Raw genomic sequence first — 18,816 nt, forward strand, 5'->3', positions numbered from 1 at the left:
TCACGATCGGGTCTTTCCATCACTGCCAACACAGGGAGTAAACTCGCAAGGAATGATTACCACAATAAATGGTTGGCTTTGCATGAACATTTCATGTACAACTTTCAAAAATGGAATTCTTACTCTGCAATATTCCATAAGGGTAAAGAAGTCCACCCCTATAAGAAGATATAGTCAGACCCCAAAACTTGGCTGCCTTTTGCCCAAGTGGAAGATTAGCGAGGGTACAGCATACTACAGAGGCCCCAGGGAAGTGCTGACCAACACTCAGGCAGATGCTGAGACAGGATAACCAGAGGTGTCAAACCATGTGTCCATGAAAATGTTCCCGACAACTGCAATCTATCAGATCTTGCTTTCTCTGGTTTACCACAGCTAATTTTACCACGCACAATCCTGGATCATGTCATCGAGTATGCAGAGTTTAATCGCCCTAAGAGACACACTCAACAAATAAAGAGAAAACATCAAGTACTACTTTACATCTTCTATAAAACCTCACATAGAACCTAAAAAAGACAATCAATAAACACTTGAAATATCAGGCAACACTTTCGAGTTAGGGCATGAAAGAGCTTACTTTACTGTTCTACCCAGAACAATGCCAGAAGTACATGGGCTTAGGTATTGTTATAGACCACATTACCAGAGTAACGTGAGCATCTCCATGGCATTCAGAGAAGTGATTACTACTATACTCAGACACAGGGGCTGAGTGGATGGCCTTTTGTACCAACAGAGCAGGGTAACCCTGGCCAAGAGAGCACACAGGTGGCAATCTTAAGTCAGCCACCGGTCACACGCTTCATCACCCCGCAGTCTGGAAGACTGTGAAGCTAAGTTGCCGCCTGACCCAAGGATTATTTATGAGAGGGCACTTGCCATTACATAAGAGAGAAAGCATTTTCAATTGGTCATTTCAGCACTGCTCTGTTGCTACGGCTTTCGGAGGCCTGAGAAAAATTAATTTGGGAAGAAAGGACACCAGTTCATGCAGTAGCAGCAACAATACAAACGATCTTTTTCGTGTACTTTTTTTTCTCTCACTTGCACATTTGTAGTACTGGATTGCCCCCAACTGGTACAAGGGAAATATTCTATGTGTTTTTTTTTCCTCTTTCTTCCATTTTTTTCAAGAAAGTTAGTCCACATTGCAGAAAAATGATGTTAAGTGATTCATCTTCACTTTTTAAACTTAAACATTTACACTTGAACAGTTTGGGATATTTATTAAAGCAGGGTCACCAAAGATTGATAGAGAGGTTGTTATAATGTCTCTCAAACCACTGCAAGCTCCTAGAAAACATGAGACAAGGCATTCCAGTTCTTAGACATATTTTGCCCAGGCAGGAGACACTGTCCATTTCTGCCTTCCTGCCTTCTTTTCTCCCATTAGGGAACATATACTGAGTATCTTTCCAGTTCAGTTCAGTGGCTCAGTCATGTCCAACAATTTGTGACCCCATGGACTGCAGCATGGAGAAGACAATGACACCCCACTCCAGTACTCTCACCTGGGAAATCCCATGGATGGAGGAGCCTGGTGGGCTGCAGTCCATGGGGTCGCGAAGAGTCGGACACGACTGAGCGACTTCACTTTCACTTTTCACTTTCATGCACTGGAGAAGGAAATGGCAACTCACTCCAGTGTTCTTGCCTGGAGAATCCCAGGGACGGCGGAGCCTGGTGGGCTGTCGTCTGTGGGGTTGCACTGAGTCGGACATGACTGATGCAATTTAGCAGCAGCAGCAGGACTACAGCATGAGTTATCTCTAATTTAGTATGAATTAAAACATAGCTTATTCCAAAGACCTTTATCTATTTCCCTTCACTTTTCATATTAAAAATCTATAAAACTAAACACTGAAATCACCATGATCTAGGAGCTGACCTACAAGAGCGGAGGGACCAACACATGTGTTTGGAAGCTGCCTGTGGTTCTGACTCACACATAGGCATAGAGCAACGAGTATCACCAGCTGGTCGATTCCAGGAACAACTAGATCCCTAGCCTTCAATCTTTCTGGGGTCAAGCACAGATTTTGAAATTCTGATGCAAACTGAGGACTCTTTCCCAAGAAAAGTGCACAAAGGAAGCACACACAAAGGTTTGCATTCAAATCCAGGGAGTTCACATGCTCTTGAAGTATACTGCAGACCTCTAGACCCCAATTACCTTCCTTTGGCCTTATTCCTGTATTTCTTACTTTAACCAATAAAATCCTTTGGCCACTGCAAGTGTTCAGTGAATGCCTGTTGAAGTCAATTGATCTACGAATGAACTGCTGTCTTCCTGGCACTGTGGGTGACCAGCAGAGAAGGGTTAAATGATCCAAGACATCCTACACACACAAGACATCCTATATACACAAGACATCCTACACACACACTTGTACAGTTTCTGATCCTGAGTTGCAGCGTGGGATCCATTGAAGGTTTTGTAAGGAGTCGGGGACAAAGAAGAGGGTGGCCCCCAGTCAGCTGGCTGGGTGTAGGGCATTCAGCACTGCTCAGATTCAGCAGAATATGGGAAGTTGCAACCAGTGCAGAGGAGCAGGAAGCAGGGTCGAGTCTCCTGGGGCAGCTGCAGCTTAGCTCCAGTAGGAAGCTGCCAACTGAACCCATCAAGAAGGCACGGTTTCTCTCCATGAAACACTAGGCTGTCCCTTGGGCCCAAGGATTTGTCACAGACTCAGCTCACATTTTGCCTCTAGGGAGTCGAATCCTGAGGTTCTGCAGTCAGGTGGACCATGACCTATAACACCCCATCTAAATGCACAATGTGGTCTTCAGGGGAAAGAAATCCCAGCTGAGCCCTCCAGGCAATCAGTCTAAAAGTCCTAAAAAGACAGCCCAGATTACCCTGGATGTCTTATTTCTATATATTTTACCAGGAACATTCCATTTGGGGCTGTAATTCTGAACTTGTTCCACATTTGCAACAACCCTGCTGGGGAAAAAAAAAAGAAAATCTCTTTTCTAATCACTAGGCTCTGTTTCCAGTGACACTGTCACTTTCCAAGTATTCAATCTAAAATCTCTTTTTATCTCCTCTCTGCTACCAGCTCCCAAACCTAAGGAAGTTTTTAACAGTCTGGGTCTCCTGAAGCTCAAAGATCTTTCTTACTCGGTGCCTTGGCAGAGTTGTATAATATTTTTTGTTTGTTTGTTTCTTCTTCCTTTTTTCATTTTCTTCTCTTCATTCTACAGCCTGTTTTCTAAAGCTCAGATTTAAATTACATTAAATAATAGGATTAAAGAGGGAGGAAGGCCAATAGACTCTTGGGTACCATATATCTATATCTCCTTCATTGGTTTTTCCTCAGTCTTAGTGAGCCTAGTGATTCTGTTAGCTGTGGGGTCAACTGGTGTACATGAACTTCAGAAGGTGGCTATTATAACAAATTTTTTAGTGTGACTATCAATGGCAAGGAAAGACTTCCACTAAAGTCCAAATATGAAACTCAAACATCTGTCCATGGCATGTCTGCCTGAAACAAAGACAATACCCTCCACAACGTAAGTGTTAAGCACCCACCATGTGTCAAGTATGGCTCTTGAGCTAACTCTTTGGAGTGACCAAAAAGAGCGTGATGGTCCCCATGCTTGTGGAGCTCACAGTGAGTGGGAGGAGATATACTAGCAAGTCAACAGACACATGTGCTGATTTCAGAGTGAGAAAGATCCTGAATAAAAAAACACTAGACCAAGTACAGTTTCAGAGGATGCTCAAGGAAGCTCCTGAGATGAAGGTTCTCAAACAAGGATCTGAATGCCAAGAAAAAGTCATACTAGAAGAAGGGTACTTTAAGAGATATAATATAATGGCAGATACAGAGCCTAAAACATAAAAGAGTGTGGTGAGCTAATGGAATGGAAAGGAGTGATCTCCTCCCTCACCATGGTCAGTGTGTAAGGAAAGAGAGAGTACAGAGACCAGGCAGGAGAAATGGACAAGGGCCAGAACATGCAGAATCTTGCAGGCAACAGTTAAGTACCAATTTGATTCCATCTGAATTAGAAAGTCATTAGAAGGTTAAGTAAAGGAGGCACATGGTCTGAATTTTTAAAATTCAAGTTGACACCTTTATGTAAAATTTTAGGAAAGAACAATCTAATCCCTCATGAAAGAAAGCAAATCAGAGGTTGTCTAGGGCCAAGGGTGTGGGTACTGGCTGTGAATAGGCACAGAGCAATATTTTAGAGTGATTAAAATGCTGTATCTTGACTGTGGTAGCCATTACATGGGCCTATACATGTGTCAAGATTTATCACTAAACTCTTAAAATGCTTTTATGTATGCATATTTCAACTCAATGAAGTTAGATTTAAGGGGGGAAAAAAGGTTGCATTGGCTGCTCTGGTGAGATGAAGTTGCCATGTAGAGACAGGAGGAGCAACTCTCACTGTAGGGAAAGCAAGGAATGATGATGCTTGTATTAGGATGGTCTCAGTGGAGATGGGGATGTAAGGTGATACGGCATTTATAATTCGGAGGCACAACAGTTAGACTTCCTAACTCTGGGCTGGGGGAGGAGCAAGGAATGTCTCACTAAGTGCTTTGTGTAAGAGGCATTTCTAATGGTCCACTTATGATGCCAGAGCACCCAGGAAAGCCTCTTTAGGTGATACAGTTGACTTTTTCTCATGGGCATTCAGTCATCAACATGCATGATGGGATGGAAGACAGCATTAAGGCACTGGGACATCTCCTGCATCTTTGACTTCAACTTGGAACAGCTGAGTGAGGGAGGTGGGCATGTTTTTAAAATGCTATTTGCCTTATAAATAGCCAGTGGGAATTTGCTATATGACTCAGGGAACTCAAACTGGTGCTCTGTAATAATCTAGAGGGGTGGAAATGGGCGGGAGGTGTGAGGAAAATTCAAGAGAGAGGACATCATGTACACCTATGGTTAATTCATGTAGATGTATGACAGGAATCAAACCAATGTTGTAAAGCAATCATCAATCAATTAAAAATAAATATTTTTTTAAAATGCTATGTGCCTTGCATAGAATAGGCATTCAATACCTAACTGCTACATTCACTTACTCTGTAACTGGATTTGTGTACTGAGTAACAGCTGGCTTTCCCTCCCCCTGTAAGTTGCCACTAATAAGAATATAAGCTGAGTGGGAGGCAGAATTTCAGACTGCTTCCCCTGATACATGATGACAACTGTGATATCCTCTGCAGCTAATAAGGTCAAGCTGTGGCTGTGGCATCTTCTCCATTGGGAGGGTGACCTGCCTACAGCTGTAGGAGATGAACCTGCAAAGTGACTGCTCAGACTTCACAGGACAGAAGGAAGCAGGCTCAGTGTGCAAAACATTAAATAAAGCTGGGATTGTTTGGTGAGTGTGAATAATTGGTATATATCAAGCCCTGCTTACTAAAACTAAGAGGTCTCTCCTCTAGCTTTACAGACTGCTCTCTCCCTTTTATGAATTCAAATAAAACTTTGGATTTGTTTTCTAGAAATTAGCATTTAATGATGTATTATTTTACAGTTAACCCCTGCCTCCCCTCCTTCATTCACTCAGTATCAAATTCATGTGTCAAGTACAGGGAAGGTATCATAAATACTAACAAAACTAGGAAGTGACCTTATAATTATTCACTCTCTAATCTATTCTCTCTCAAGTAAATAGAAAACTCCTTGAAGGCAAGACACATTTGTGATTCCTCTCTTGGACACCATAATCAAATACAAAAAGAATTTGATCTGACCTACTTACTGCCCCAATGTTAGACAAGTTTTTAAAAGCCATATTTCAAAGTAGGGGTCAAAAAATTTGTTTTTAAGGATCAGATAATAAATATCTCATTGATGGACCATACAGTTTCTGTCATGGCTACTCAATTAAGCCACTGTAGAGCAAAAGCATCCATAGACAACATATAGGTGGATAAGCATTACTATGTTCCAATAAAATTTTATTTAGAAAACAAGCAGTAGGCTAGATTTGCCCCACAAACCATAGTTTATCCATACCAGCTTTATATAATGACATAAATGAATGGAATGTATTATAAAGAGTACTGATTAAGGATTTAAATCAGTGGTCCTTACCTCTGTTTGAGGCATAAATTTCTCTGAAAATATGAATAAGCATGTCCACTGGAAAATACACTTACATAATTCTATATTCAATTCATCAACTTTACAGCTGAATTTATGTGTCATTAGATACTTAACGGGTTCTTCATGAGAAAGTAAGGGTATCTTTTCCCACTACAAATGGAAACTATCATACTCTCCCTTAAACTACAATATGTGGTCCTCATCAGAAATTGGACAGCAACTGAACATCCTTGGAAATATGCAAGAAAATTACTTATGTTCTCTTATAGCTTTGGTCCATCACAAGCCGCAAAGCTGTGACTCTTTCCTACAACCACCTTCACACCCTTCCCCATCCGCTCCTGCTCATCAGTTGAGCAAGAAGCCCTGGGACCATATGCATCTGCTTAATGACCTCCATCTCCAGGCCTCACTAGGTGGGGCATTTCAGCCCCATAGGAAGACTCACCAGCAAGCAGTGCACAGGGTCCCCCCGTAGGTCTGTGTCCGGAGCCTGCAGCAAACGCCAGTCTCTGCCTTTGTTGTATGTGATGAAGGTCTTGACCTGGTTGTCAGTCTTCTTGTTAGCCAAGAACATTCCCTTTATCCCTGCTACCTGGGAAAAATTGACATGGCTGAAAAATACATCAATTTGAGAAGAAATATAATTATTTTACTTAAAAAAGACACCGGACTATCAAATTCAACTGTGAGCACTTGTCTTGAAGGAAAGAGAGTGAGGGATGTGCTTACGTACGACTCCCTGGGCTGTGGGAGACAATGCAATAGCCCCATGTCCCCTATGGTGGGGGCGCCCAATGCAAGTTTGACAGTCTTCTTATCTCCTCTAAGGTAGGTTGACAGTAGCTTACAGTTGCCTAGAGATAAACTCTGATGCTGTTGGTTCTGTGCTTGGCAAATGATAAACAAATAGGTGGTACGATACTTTGGCTAACTGATATGAAGCACTGGCTTACCAGAAAAGACCCTGATGCTTGGAAATACTGAAGGCAAAAGGAGAAGAGAGTGGCAAAGGACGAGATGGTTAGAAAGCATCACCAACTCAATGGACCTGAATTTGAGCAAACTCTAGGAGATAGTGGAGGACAGAGGAGCCTGGCGTGCTATAGTCCATGGGGTCGCCAAGAGTCAGACAAGACTTAGCAACTTAACAATGACAACTTTTATTTTATTTTAGGCAAGCGCTCATAGTCTTAAATACTTTATCTCATTTAATTACTGCAACAGTCCTTTTGGGTAAATATCACTCATTCTATTTCACAAATGAGAAAACTGAGGCTTATTCAGTAAAGTGAGTTGCCCAGGATCACAACACCTAATGTCATATAGATGGTAAGTGGTAGACCAAGGATTTTAACTCAGAGCGCTGTGGTTTCACAGCCCCTGCTGTTAATGATGAAATCACTGCACTATTTACAGCCTTGGGCAATTAAAAGAGGTCAGTGCAAATTCTGGATCCAATGACTATCACTTTTTTTTTTTCTATAAAAGACCTATTAAACTACTAAAATACATTAAGCAAAAGAGAACACCTTTTAAACATAAAGAAGTAGTGGTTTTCCTAAATGGTCAAACAATTCCTCCTCAATTTCTATAATACTATTAATCCTACCACAAACAGCCCTTATTGTTTATTTGACTCTGCAAACATGAGTACTTTTCCTCTTTTATATCTTAGGAAAGAGGCAACGATAAAGAAGTTGCCAAAACGGTATAGGAACAAATCATTGTGTGTCATATTTTTCATGTGTTTTAGAATTAAACATATTTATGCATAAATGACTTTACTTTAAATTAGAACAATCCAGGAAAACTTGGTAGTGAGAAGAGTCTCAAAAGTGTTGACAGGTGCATTCTAACAGTCTGCAAAGGTTATCTCATTTAATCCTCACAAAAGCCAAGGAGATATGGCCTCATCTGAGGATGAGGGAATAGAAACTTAGATTAAGTGGCTTTCTGGAGCACAGACAGAGAGTAAGTGAATAAGCTAGAAAGCATACCTGAACCAATTTAACTTAACTCAGGTCCTTTATATTATAATATGAAAAAATTTAAGCAGAAGGATGAAACCATGGTATCAGTCCTTGCTATGTACAAAACACTAAACCTAGTCCTTTTTAGGTAAAACCTCCAATATTCGCTATAAACCTGCACAGCACCTATCATCCTGATTCTACAGATGAGGAAACTGAGGCATAAATAAAATCTAATTGCTGAGGATAACAAACACTTGGGGTTCACATCCAAATCTGTTGAACTTCTGACATTTTTCCAGCAAATACGGCTCTGACTTTGTCAATTCAAAGAGGTTGGACTTCAATCAATAGAACACGCACGTTTTGCCTTTGCTTTTGACACAGTCAAACCTCATTAGTTCGTACCTGCTGTTTTGGCATCTGGGATAATTTAGAGTTGAGCCAACTTTGTACTCTTTTGCAACAACAAGTTTGTTAAGCAAATAAATGGTATAAATGAGTTGCTGGTGGGAATACTTTGGACTACTTAGGAAAACAAGCTTCATTTGGGGCCTGCAACAGTAGCCAGAATACTTTTTTTACATACTGTGGATCCTCCACAAATGTGGAAGACGTAAATTTCCAGGAATACTCTACCTCTTAACAATGGTATGTTAACTGCAAACATTTATTTATTCGCTATACCGGATCCATAAGGATTACACACCAGGGAAGCCCATGTTGGCCTTGCATATGTTCAAGAGGCTGTTACATATTTAAATGACACTATGCTGACAATTCTTTAAAGCTTTGATTTCATAAATCACAATTTTCCCACAGTGGTACCTGTCTTCCCTCCACAGCAGTACTAAACAAGGATAATGCAACACTCTAGAAGTTTATAGGACATAGAGAAGAAAAAAAAAAACATTACCTATTCCAGTTTCCACCCCCACCTGCCCGGTTCCTCTTTTGGCCCAGGTGTCAGAGCAGGGCTACGCATGTTTAGAAGCAGGTACGTTTGATTTGCAGAAGCGGGTGACTTTATTGGCCTCTGCTTGTCTGGCTTTATCAAATGCCCCTAGAGCTTTGAAATTCATCTCTGGCAACCTGGCCTTCAGGTTTATCTTGAAGAGTAAAAACTTAGCCAAGCCAAGGGGATGTATCACAATAAAGGACAGAGCTGAAGGAGGTCTGCTTATTTTCCTCTTGTGGCCAAGGCACTTAATCTGGGAAAATCCCATTTGGAGTGTATTTTTATTTCATTTTTTTATCTGTTTACTTAGGCCTCTTTGGCTTGGTCTGCAAATATGGTCATCCTTGCCTGCTCTTAGGTTTTTGTGCCACTCATGGTTCCTTTTCCCTGAGCCTGAGAAGCCCATCTGCCTGGCTCAGTGCATGCCTGTTATGAGGTCTCATTATGTTTCTAGAACTTCTATCCTCTTACTGTAGACTCTGGATACCAAGGGAGCAGTATTAGTACCCAAAATGTGGAATATGTGTGTACATGTGTGTATGTGTGTGTGCATACGTGTGTACATGTATGCATATATGTATTAATGTGTGTGTGTGTGTTTATGTTTAAGGTCTAGGTTTCTCCTGAGGATGAAGGGACACATTTCCAAACAACTCCCTCTGCATCCACATCATGAACCCATTTGTGCACTGGGGTGGACTGTGGTGGGATGATAGAGCAGGTTGCGGGGTGGAGGATGGACTAGTATACCCACTGGAAGCATGCCTTCACATAGACACACAGGTCAGGAAGATACACCTATGGAGATGGCACATCCCACTGTTGGCAGTCTGTCTCCCTTCAGAGAAGAGCTGCTATTACCTCTTCTGCCTGTCTCAGTTCTGCACAAAGATGCTGAATATGTTGAGAAGCCACTTTTATGACTTTGTCATATGGGGGAAAAGATACCAAAGATTTCAAAGTTAATTAGTAATTATTTCTTATTCTCTTAACATCTTACAAGCCAAAAATACCACATTGATGAGATTTTTCAACATGAAGTGTCAGAGTTCAAACCTCAAGACAACACAAAGCACTGACCTCAGGATGACAGTCTCAAAGCCACCCTTACTTCTCTTCTCTTCCTTTCTTTGATCATGAAGGCTCCCCCACTCCCCGGGACAGCATCCCAATCCTGATCTCTCCCTACCCATCCTTCAAGACCCAGTTCAGGAAGTCTTTACCAGAAACCAGAACCTCTCTTTTAATCCTGACTGTCCCCAATTCTTCTTCTCTGAAATGTGTCTGGTACTCAAACTTCTTACCACATGTGAATTCTTCCTAGCTTCTCCTGTCATCTCTCACATCATCATGTCTCACTCGGGTATAACTTTTGGATTAGCATTCGATCCACCATATTCTTTCATTGAAATTAATAATTCAAAGTCACTTTATACAAGAAGTGCTACTTTTGTTTTTAGTGAAATAGGTAGTAAGAATTCTGCATTAGAAGAGAGAACAAATTCATAGTGCCTCAAATTGATTAAATACTTAAGAAATGTCAGACATGACATGAAAGGCTTTTTGCAAGCAAGCGCACATCCATCTCTCCATGCAGTGTAAGTGGTAGACTCATTGCGTCCTCATTCTACACATGCAAGAACCAACATCTGGATGGGGCCAATCACTCTAAGGTCATTCCCCCAAGAACCTTAGGAATGGACTCCACATCAGTGTGTCTAACTTGAGAACCCAAGAACCTAACCCTTTGGCAATACTAGTTCTTCAAACGTCTCTCTCATCCTGAGAGAAATGTATCCTGAGAGAAATGTCATATGTAGACATTACAGGAAATTGATTTTTATTCATTCTTCAGTACATGTACTCAGTAGTTGTTCAATTAATATTTTTAATATCCATCATTTATGCATTCTAAGTACCAGGAAAATAGCACTTAGAATGTCTAAGGAAGTATACATTCACTCTGTAGATGTTTTTTGAGTGTGAGAATCTGCCAGGTACTGGGACTTAGATTTCTTTGGTGACTTAAAGAAAGAACTCCAGATATCTCCTTTGTTTCTTAATAGTCATCCCTAGAAGGTGCTCTCCTACCCCAAATCTTTCATACATTCTACATGGTGGCCATGTTAGAAAGATTCCTGCACAGGAATTTTTGCTTATTTCTCTGATGCTGACTGGGAGCTGATTCCTCCCACCCTCTCTATCTCAGACTTTAATTATGAATCTGAAATGTCAAACTTAGAAGAGAATTTAAGAAATGAATCAACAACAACGGCAGGAAAGAGAACATATTGCCACCATAGTGTCTTTGGAGACAGGATATTTTTTGTTCTAAAGAGAGGATCCCAGCCAGAGAGACACATACCCAGCAAGTGCCTTTGTCATCAGAGGACCCACTGCCAAAAAAGACTAAGTATTTTTTCCTTCCCTGTTGTCTTGGTCAGGCAGCACTCACCTACCCAGGGAGAGAATCACCTTAAATAATTAGAGAACATATTCTATGTCTTGCAATAACTATGTCCTAAATGGGAGAGGAATTTTCTTCCCTACCTCTTATGCTGGATCGTGAGAGGTAGTCTTTTCCCAAGAATTGAGGTGTAGCTACATCATCAGAGTTGTGGGGCTTTCTCTTTTAAAGAGAGGTGCTCATAACATACAGAAGACACTGGCTGTGTAACAACACGCACCGGTCACCAATTATGTCTGTCATACCCCCCACCGTGCCTCACTCATGCATGCATACGTTCTGTGCATTCTGAATTTGTAGCCAGGTGGCTTCATTCTCAACACAACCCCTTCTGATTGACTGGGGTGAACTGTCATTGTCCATTAAACCAAAGGGCCCGTCATCATCATTAATTAATATCCCCTTCCCAGAGGAGGGAGGATATTGCCCAAAGCTGTCAGACTCTGTATCATCATCTACTCCAGATGGATATACTAGAAACCACATGTCTCAGACACACTCATCACAGCTCTTTTGCTCCGGCCACCATCAGGCCTGCTGTCTTCTGTGACCTGCTCCACATGATGCCACTGGAGAATTTGTGCTCCTCAGGAATGACAGAATTTTAGGACACTTGTTTCCAGGATTCTCTTGCATGAACACATCCACCAGGCAAAATTGGGAGTTTCAGGATAACACAGGCCGAATGTGCTTAAACTGCAGGCTCAGGACTTGGTTCAGTAAATGGTGAACAGGTCCAAAGCCATCATCTGCTGATTCTGTTTATGTTGGCTTTTTCCCAGACCATTTTCTTCTTCCCATCTGATCTTTTCTGTAGGTAGGTATAGTCTAATATGATTTATGCTGCTCTCTAATGGGCTTCTATCTTATGGCTACTACTTGGCCACAATCAAATAGAGGCCTGAATGCTGATCTTTCTAGAAACACACAACAGTTTCCAGTTAAAAGACTGCACACTCTAGAATGCAGATCCTAATCCTGACACTTATTAGCTTTGTAATCTTATAAAAAATGATTATATTTTCTCTGCCTCCATTTACTTATAAACAAGAGTGATGATTACAGTCCCTGTGTCATAAAGTTAATATATAGATTGAATGAGATAATTTAAAAGATTCTTTATAAAGTGTCTAAATGGTATCTCAGATATTACCTACTTAGTGTGATCTTTCATCAACAAAAATCACTACCCAGCATTTTTGCTCTGAGGCCAGCTTTCCTGGCTCATATCTTGACTCTTCATGAATGGTGTCCATGGCAATGGTCACCTCACATTGAGGGGAATTTTTGGTATTTCAATAACTAAACCATGTAAGATAGGGCCCCAACACTTTGTCTCCAACATTTCCCTATCTCAACACATACATACACATGGTTCTGGTGTAGAGAGAACCGCATTTGTGTAAGGTTCCAAGGAAAGAGTGAATAAAGTGATTATTTTTAATGAAAACTGTGCCTCCCTCTGCATTTCCCACACAGACTCACCAACAATACGTATGCCTGATACACAGACTCATACAGTCATATTACACAGTTGATATCTGCTAACATAATTTAAAGAGCACATGAGAACAGCAGGTGATTAGCATGTAGAAGCCAAGAATGCATGTCATCTTCCTCTGTCACCCCCCAAATGTGAGCAGACTTGCATTCTATATATTCTATCTCTGTCACCCCCATCTGGCATATTGCTCATCTCTTCTCCTTATTAATTCATTTATGGATTTTCTTACTTCTCATTTATTTCTAACCACTCATCATTCATTGCCATTCTACCGGGAAATTCATGCTGGATGGCTTTCAGCTTCCTGCTAGGCAGAACAATCAGCTTTAAGGAACACTTGTGCCAGGTTCCGTGTCAGCCAATATTCTTTCTATCTAGGTAATCAGACTATACGGCATTACTGTTCTGATCACATCAATTTCAAATCAAGTTGCTGTGAACTGCCAGGTTAATAAAACAAAGCCTCTTCTTCCCCCAGCCCCAGGATGCAGAACACCTTTACATAATGTAGTCCCACCACTGTCCAAAGTGAGGATAATAAGAGCCAGCAGCTTCCCTACAGACGGTCAACCAACCGAAAGGAGAGATGCAAAGGGAAAACATAAAGGTACCAAAAAATGGCTGGCCATGTTCAGAGTCCCTCTGGTTCCTCTTCTCAGTCCCTGCCTGTTAGTAATTTTTGATTTCAGAAAACCATTCATGGAAACAGTTGCAAATAACAGGATATGACAAAGTCATTTGTGTTCAAATCTGTCATCTTTTCCATCACCAAGGGACTAATTAAAATATTCTCCATTTTGGCAGAAAATAAAATTAACCAGAGAAACTATTCCACATGGATTTAAAAAGAGGGAGAAGGTCATCAGGAAGGAAAAACACCACCTGAAAATCAGAAAATGTTTTCAAGAGAGCAGGGACAGATCCGAGGCCAGAGAGGCCAACTGTCTGATTACTGTGGGACAGTTGAGTAGATTTCACACTCTCAAAGCAAGATGTTTCCACTGTAAACACTGGATCAAAGCAAGAAAACGTGTGATATTTCAACAAAACACACTTAAAGTTTAAATGTTTATATGACATTTACAAAAGAGGACCGAAATGTGGCAATTTACATTTGTTTATAAGAAAAGGTTCAGATGGTAAAGAATCTGCCTGCAATGCAGGAGACCCGGGTTCAGTCCCTGGTTGGGAAGATCCCCACTCCAGTATTTTTATCTGGGAAATCCCACGGACAGAGGAGCCTGGAGGACTATAGTCTATGGGGTCACACACTCTGAGAAGAGTCAGACATGACTGAGCATGCAGGCACGGCATAAGAAGACAACTTTGGTGATAAAGGATGGCATGTGGCCTTGCTTACTGCAATACAGTAGAAAGTAGAGATCCTAGACAGTGGAAGTACATTGGGCATTTAAATAATATGGGTTGGTTTTAAGATTATAAGACTAGAACATTGTTTTCAGGCTTAAACTCATTGGAATGTAATATTTATTATACTATCTATAATCTGTTGAGTATTGCTATATTTCAGGCACTGTTCACAGTACTTTAAGAAGATTAGCTTATTTCATCCTCAAAGAAATCCTATCAAGGAGATATTACCTTTATCCCCTTATTTTAAACAAGGAGACTAAGGTTCAAAAATTGTTGGATTTATCTCACGGAGATATATATGTGGCATGGCCAGGATTTAAACCCAGCCTGCTTGACTCCAAAATTTACACCCTAAATCACAATTTTATCCAACATGAATTTGAAAGTAAATCACTAGAATATGTAAATGTTTTCCAGAATACATGTTCAGTTTGAGGCTGAGATATATGATACTATATTTATCTGGAACATGGGCAGGAAATGAAGTGGAAGAAATTTGTGACTGCATAAAAAGTTTGCAGGGTATTTTCCTAAATATATACACACAAACTATGTCCTGTGTTAGTCTACTGTAATTTCCATTACAAATACTTGAGCTCAGAGTTGTGCTTACAGTTTGCTAACATGCCTTTATACATACAGAGAAGTTCAGATACTAGAAGAAAATTCCCCAGAATATGTAAAAATGAAGGAATATAGAGAGCATTAAAAGAATTCCAATGATAGGTTTAAGTTTCTTAAGTGAAATTGGTTTCTTTCTTTGACATAACTGGATATGAGTCCCTTTCTACTCATCACACAAACAACTTATATTCTCTGAGTTTATCCTCAACCAAATGGCAGTACTGTGACTGGACATATTTAAATCAGTTTTATAACTATTTTTCAATAGCATATAAGTAGATGTTTGCACTTTCCAAATTCCAAATACGTTTTGTAATGGCTCATTATAACCCACTATGAATCCTTCACAGCACAAGGCTGGCAAATGGATAAAATCCGTCCCCAAATAGCAGCTTTCTTTTACCTGAATCTACTTTAAATAGCCAGTAAAGTGTTGGTGTTTGTCATGAAAGCTAACTGAGCCAACATGTGATTTTATTTTGAACCTGGTCCTTCTGAGAAAAAAGGGTCAGAGTTCCCTTAAGGAAATCTGGTAAACTCTGCTTTTTGGTTTCTCCTCCTCAGCCCCCTTTAGGAAAAGAAAGACATATGAATCTTATCTCATACATTGGACCCCTGAGAAGACGACAATCAGTCTGTAGAGGTTATGTAGTCAAGAAAGGTCTTCAAGTCCAAGTGAGTGTCTTCTTTTTTCCCCTAATATTTAGCTACAATAATTTTCAATTTTTATTTTATATTGGAGCATAGTTGATTAACAATGTTGTGTTAATTTCACAGTTACAGCAAAAAGATTCAGTTACACATTTATGAAGGATGGATCAGGAGTTTGGGATTGACAGGTACACACTGCTATATTTAAAATAGGTAACAAGCAAGGATCTACTGTAAGCACAGAGAACTCTGCTCAGTATTCTGCATGAATTACATAAGGAAAGCATTTGTCAAGGGAGTGTGTTCTGATGCAATGCAAAGACGTTCCCTTAGTTCTTTCTTTAGAGAACTAAGAGAGCGCTGCCGGTCACTTTGCTCCACCCCTGACATCTACTAGCCCTTTAAGACTATTTTCAAACTTCATACTAGGCCCACTCTTATTCAAAACTTTTAATTACCTGACTGCTTTCCCAGACACTTTCCAAGTCCTCTGGACTTGGTCAACAAAGAATCTCTCCCAGAGATGTCTTGTGAAATATAAACTAACCAATATAAATGTTCTGCAATTCCTTCCCTTTCCCAAACAGACCAAGGCCACGTAAGGAGCTAGTCATTAAAATGACTGAGGGAAGGGCCAACCCGTGGCATTCAATGGCAGGTCAAAGCATCGCAGTGGCTGAAGACCACACAGGCCTTGTGACATACCTCATAGAGGTCGATCATGACATTGCCCTCAGGCCCTCTGCTGCTCTGGACATTCTCTAAGGCCAGGGTGAAGTAGACTCCACGTGTGTCTGAGATGTAGAGGTTGTACGTGTCATTCTGGTTCCACTCTTGGACCGCTGCGAACACCTGATTCTCATCGGTGCTGATGACATGCATGTCCTGAGGAAAGACACCCGGAAGGGGAGAGGAAGAACATTTTATACGTGCCCCTGGCGTGTGTCCACAGAGTGTGGTGAAGATGAGGAACACCAGGACAGGCACGTAGGTAGCGTGAGGGAGGATAGAGAATTTCCCCTTGTGTACCTGTGAAATAATAATTAGTTGAGCATTAGTCACATATCTCCTTTGTCACTTACAAGGTAAGGTCATCAGAAAATAAGACAGAGAGATGCTTGGGAGCTCAGTTACAATTTAATTGCCTCATTAGATAATTTGAAGGATAATTTCTCAAATATGTATGACTTTGGAGAATCGGGCATCCTGATAAATTTGCAAAACACAGAGTACCTGCTCAGAAGGCACGCACAGGACAGAATGAGAGACAGAGAGAAAACAGACAAGCTTTGCATTTCTCATTGTGGTCCATGGAGCAGCAGCTTGACCATCACCGGTAAGACTGTTAGACACACAGAACCTCAGGCCTCACCTGTCAAATAGAAACCTGTATTTTAATAAGATCCATGGATGGATAATATATACACCCAAGTTTGAGAAGCACTTTCCTAAGGCTCAGCAAGCCCTAGAAGTCCCAGAGGAAAAATGTTTACCTGAGACCCCAGAGTACTAACCTTCAGGTTAATGAGCATTCTAGGTCTTAGCTTATCTAAACCTGTACCCTGAGAAGTTCATCAGGCAACTTTAAATAAAGGAGGGGAAAAACACTCTGCATAATTGATGATGTTTTCAGACTCTGCTTGTCTTGGAAGATAGAAACAAGGCAGAGGTAATGACAGGCAGTGAGCAGAACCCCCTGGGGTGGGGATTCTGAATCCTTTCTCCCCGACTTCTGACCCCAGAGGAGCAGGTGTTCAGGGGGAGACTGACACAGACCAGGGCTTGCTGTCTCAGACCAAGGGCTGCCGTCTCCCTCAAGGATACCAGCTCATTGCCCTCAGCAACCTTTCCCCCTTCATCCAAGGTGGTACACATCGGTATCACTTTAAAAACCAAAAATCAAAATAAAACAAAACAAAACCAGAATTACACATAAGCCTAAAGGCAGAAGAACAGCCTGAAAAGATCCTTGGTCTTTGTGTAGCTCAGGGCTCAGATTCTCCAAGAGGAATCATCCATTCTCCTTGAAAGGCTTCAGGACATCTGTCAGTCTTCCTTGACAACAACTCCAATTCTACCTAACTTCTAAATTTCTCATTGCAACCTCTGCCCGTATTCTCTCAATCCATCCGTCAGCAATTCAGCTTCAAGTCTGCTTTAGACACAGAGGGACGAGTCTCTCACTCCTCTTTCAAGTTGATCTTAGTGAACTCACGTGATTCTAGAAGGAAGAAGTCCTTACTCAAAGAGTTTCGTGTTCTTGAGCCCTTCTCAGACCTTACTGCCGTACTCTAGAGCCTGATTACAATTTTATAGAAACAATCCAGAGTCAGGAGCCCACCAATGAATCCTGCCCATGGATCCAAGGTGGTTGATAATGCAAAATGAGGTTTGGTATAAAAGTTGCCCAATATATGACTTTACTTATGTACATTTTATTTTTCTTAAGTACATTTCTTCTGGCAACAGTAGCTTGATATGCTTTGAAAAACATTCTCATCCCTCTCAGACAAATTTCCCTCTATGCTCCGTCTTAGCTACTTTCTCCTACCCTCAGCACCAGAAGTGATCTTGCAGGCCTAGCATTCAGGGAACCCTGACTGGATTGGCAATGGACATTCCACCCAAGCAAACTCAGTAAGACATGATTCTAGAATGACTGTGAATTACCACAGAGAGAGAGGAGTTACATTTTCCTGTTAGTTTGCAAGCAGTCAGAATAAAAAATAAAATTTAGATCTGTTTGAGACATATCTTGCAGGTAGAGGATAAGCCAATCCAGAAAAAAAAAAAAAGTAGGTTCAAAAGGTAAAGAGAGATGGTTCAAATTCTGTGACACCTTTGGAGTCTCTGAACGTGGATACCTAAGAAGTCTGGCCACATGTGAACTTTTTAGAGAGGACAGTAAAGCAAAATGATTGAAAGATCGGTCTTTAAATAAATTTAAGTTCAAATCCTAGCTCTGAAATTTAGCTATGTGATCAGAACTTTGTGCCTCAGAATTTCTACCTGCAAACTAGAGATAATAGTATGTCCTTCATGGAGCTGAAAGGATTAAATCAGTTAGTAAGTATTAAGCATTTAACAAACAGTGCCCCGGAACCATACATGCTAGCTATTTCTAGTTACACAAACCCTAAATCTCCTTTGTTGATTAAGCCAGATTGATTTGGCCT

General features: G+C 40.9%; 1 protein-coding gene across 4 annotated transcripts in view; it reads right to left on the reverse strand.

The window, feature by feature from the left end:
- Positions 1-18,816, reverse strand: part of SORCS1 (sortilin related VPS10 domain containing receptor 1) — a 571,273-nt gene that overhangs the window by 110,614 nt on the left and 441,843 nt on the right. For all 4 annotated transcript variants that reach the window (XM_065920116.1, XM_065920114.1, XM_065920117.1 and 1 more), the window contains exons 9-10: positions 16,346-16,525; positions 6,538-6,684 (exon numbers count right to left, since the gene is read on the reverse strand). In XM_065920116.1, coding sequence (XP_065776188.1) covers positions 6,538-6,684; positions 16,346-16,525 — 327 coding nt within the window. The remainder of the gene's footprint in view (positions 1-6,537; positions 6,685-16,345; positions 16,526-18,816) is intronic.

Source organism: Muntiacus reevesi, chromosome 2 (genome assembly GCF_963930625.1).
Source record: "Muntiacus reevesi chromosome 2, mMunRee1.1, whole genome shotgun sequence".
NCBI classification, from domain to species: domain Eukaryota; kingdom Metazoa; phylum Chordata; class Mammalia; order Artiodactyla; family Cervidae; genus Muntiacus; species Muntiacus reevesi.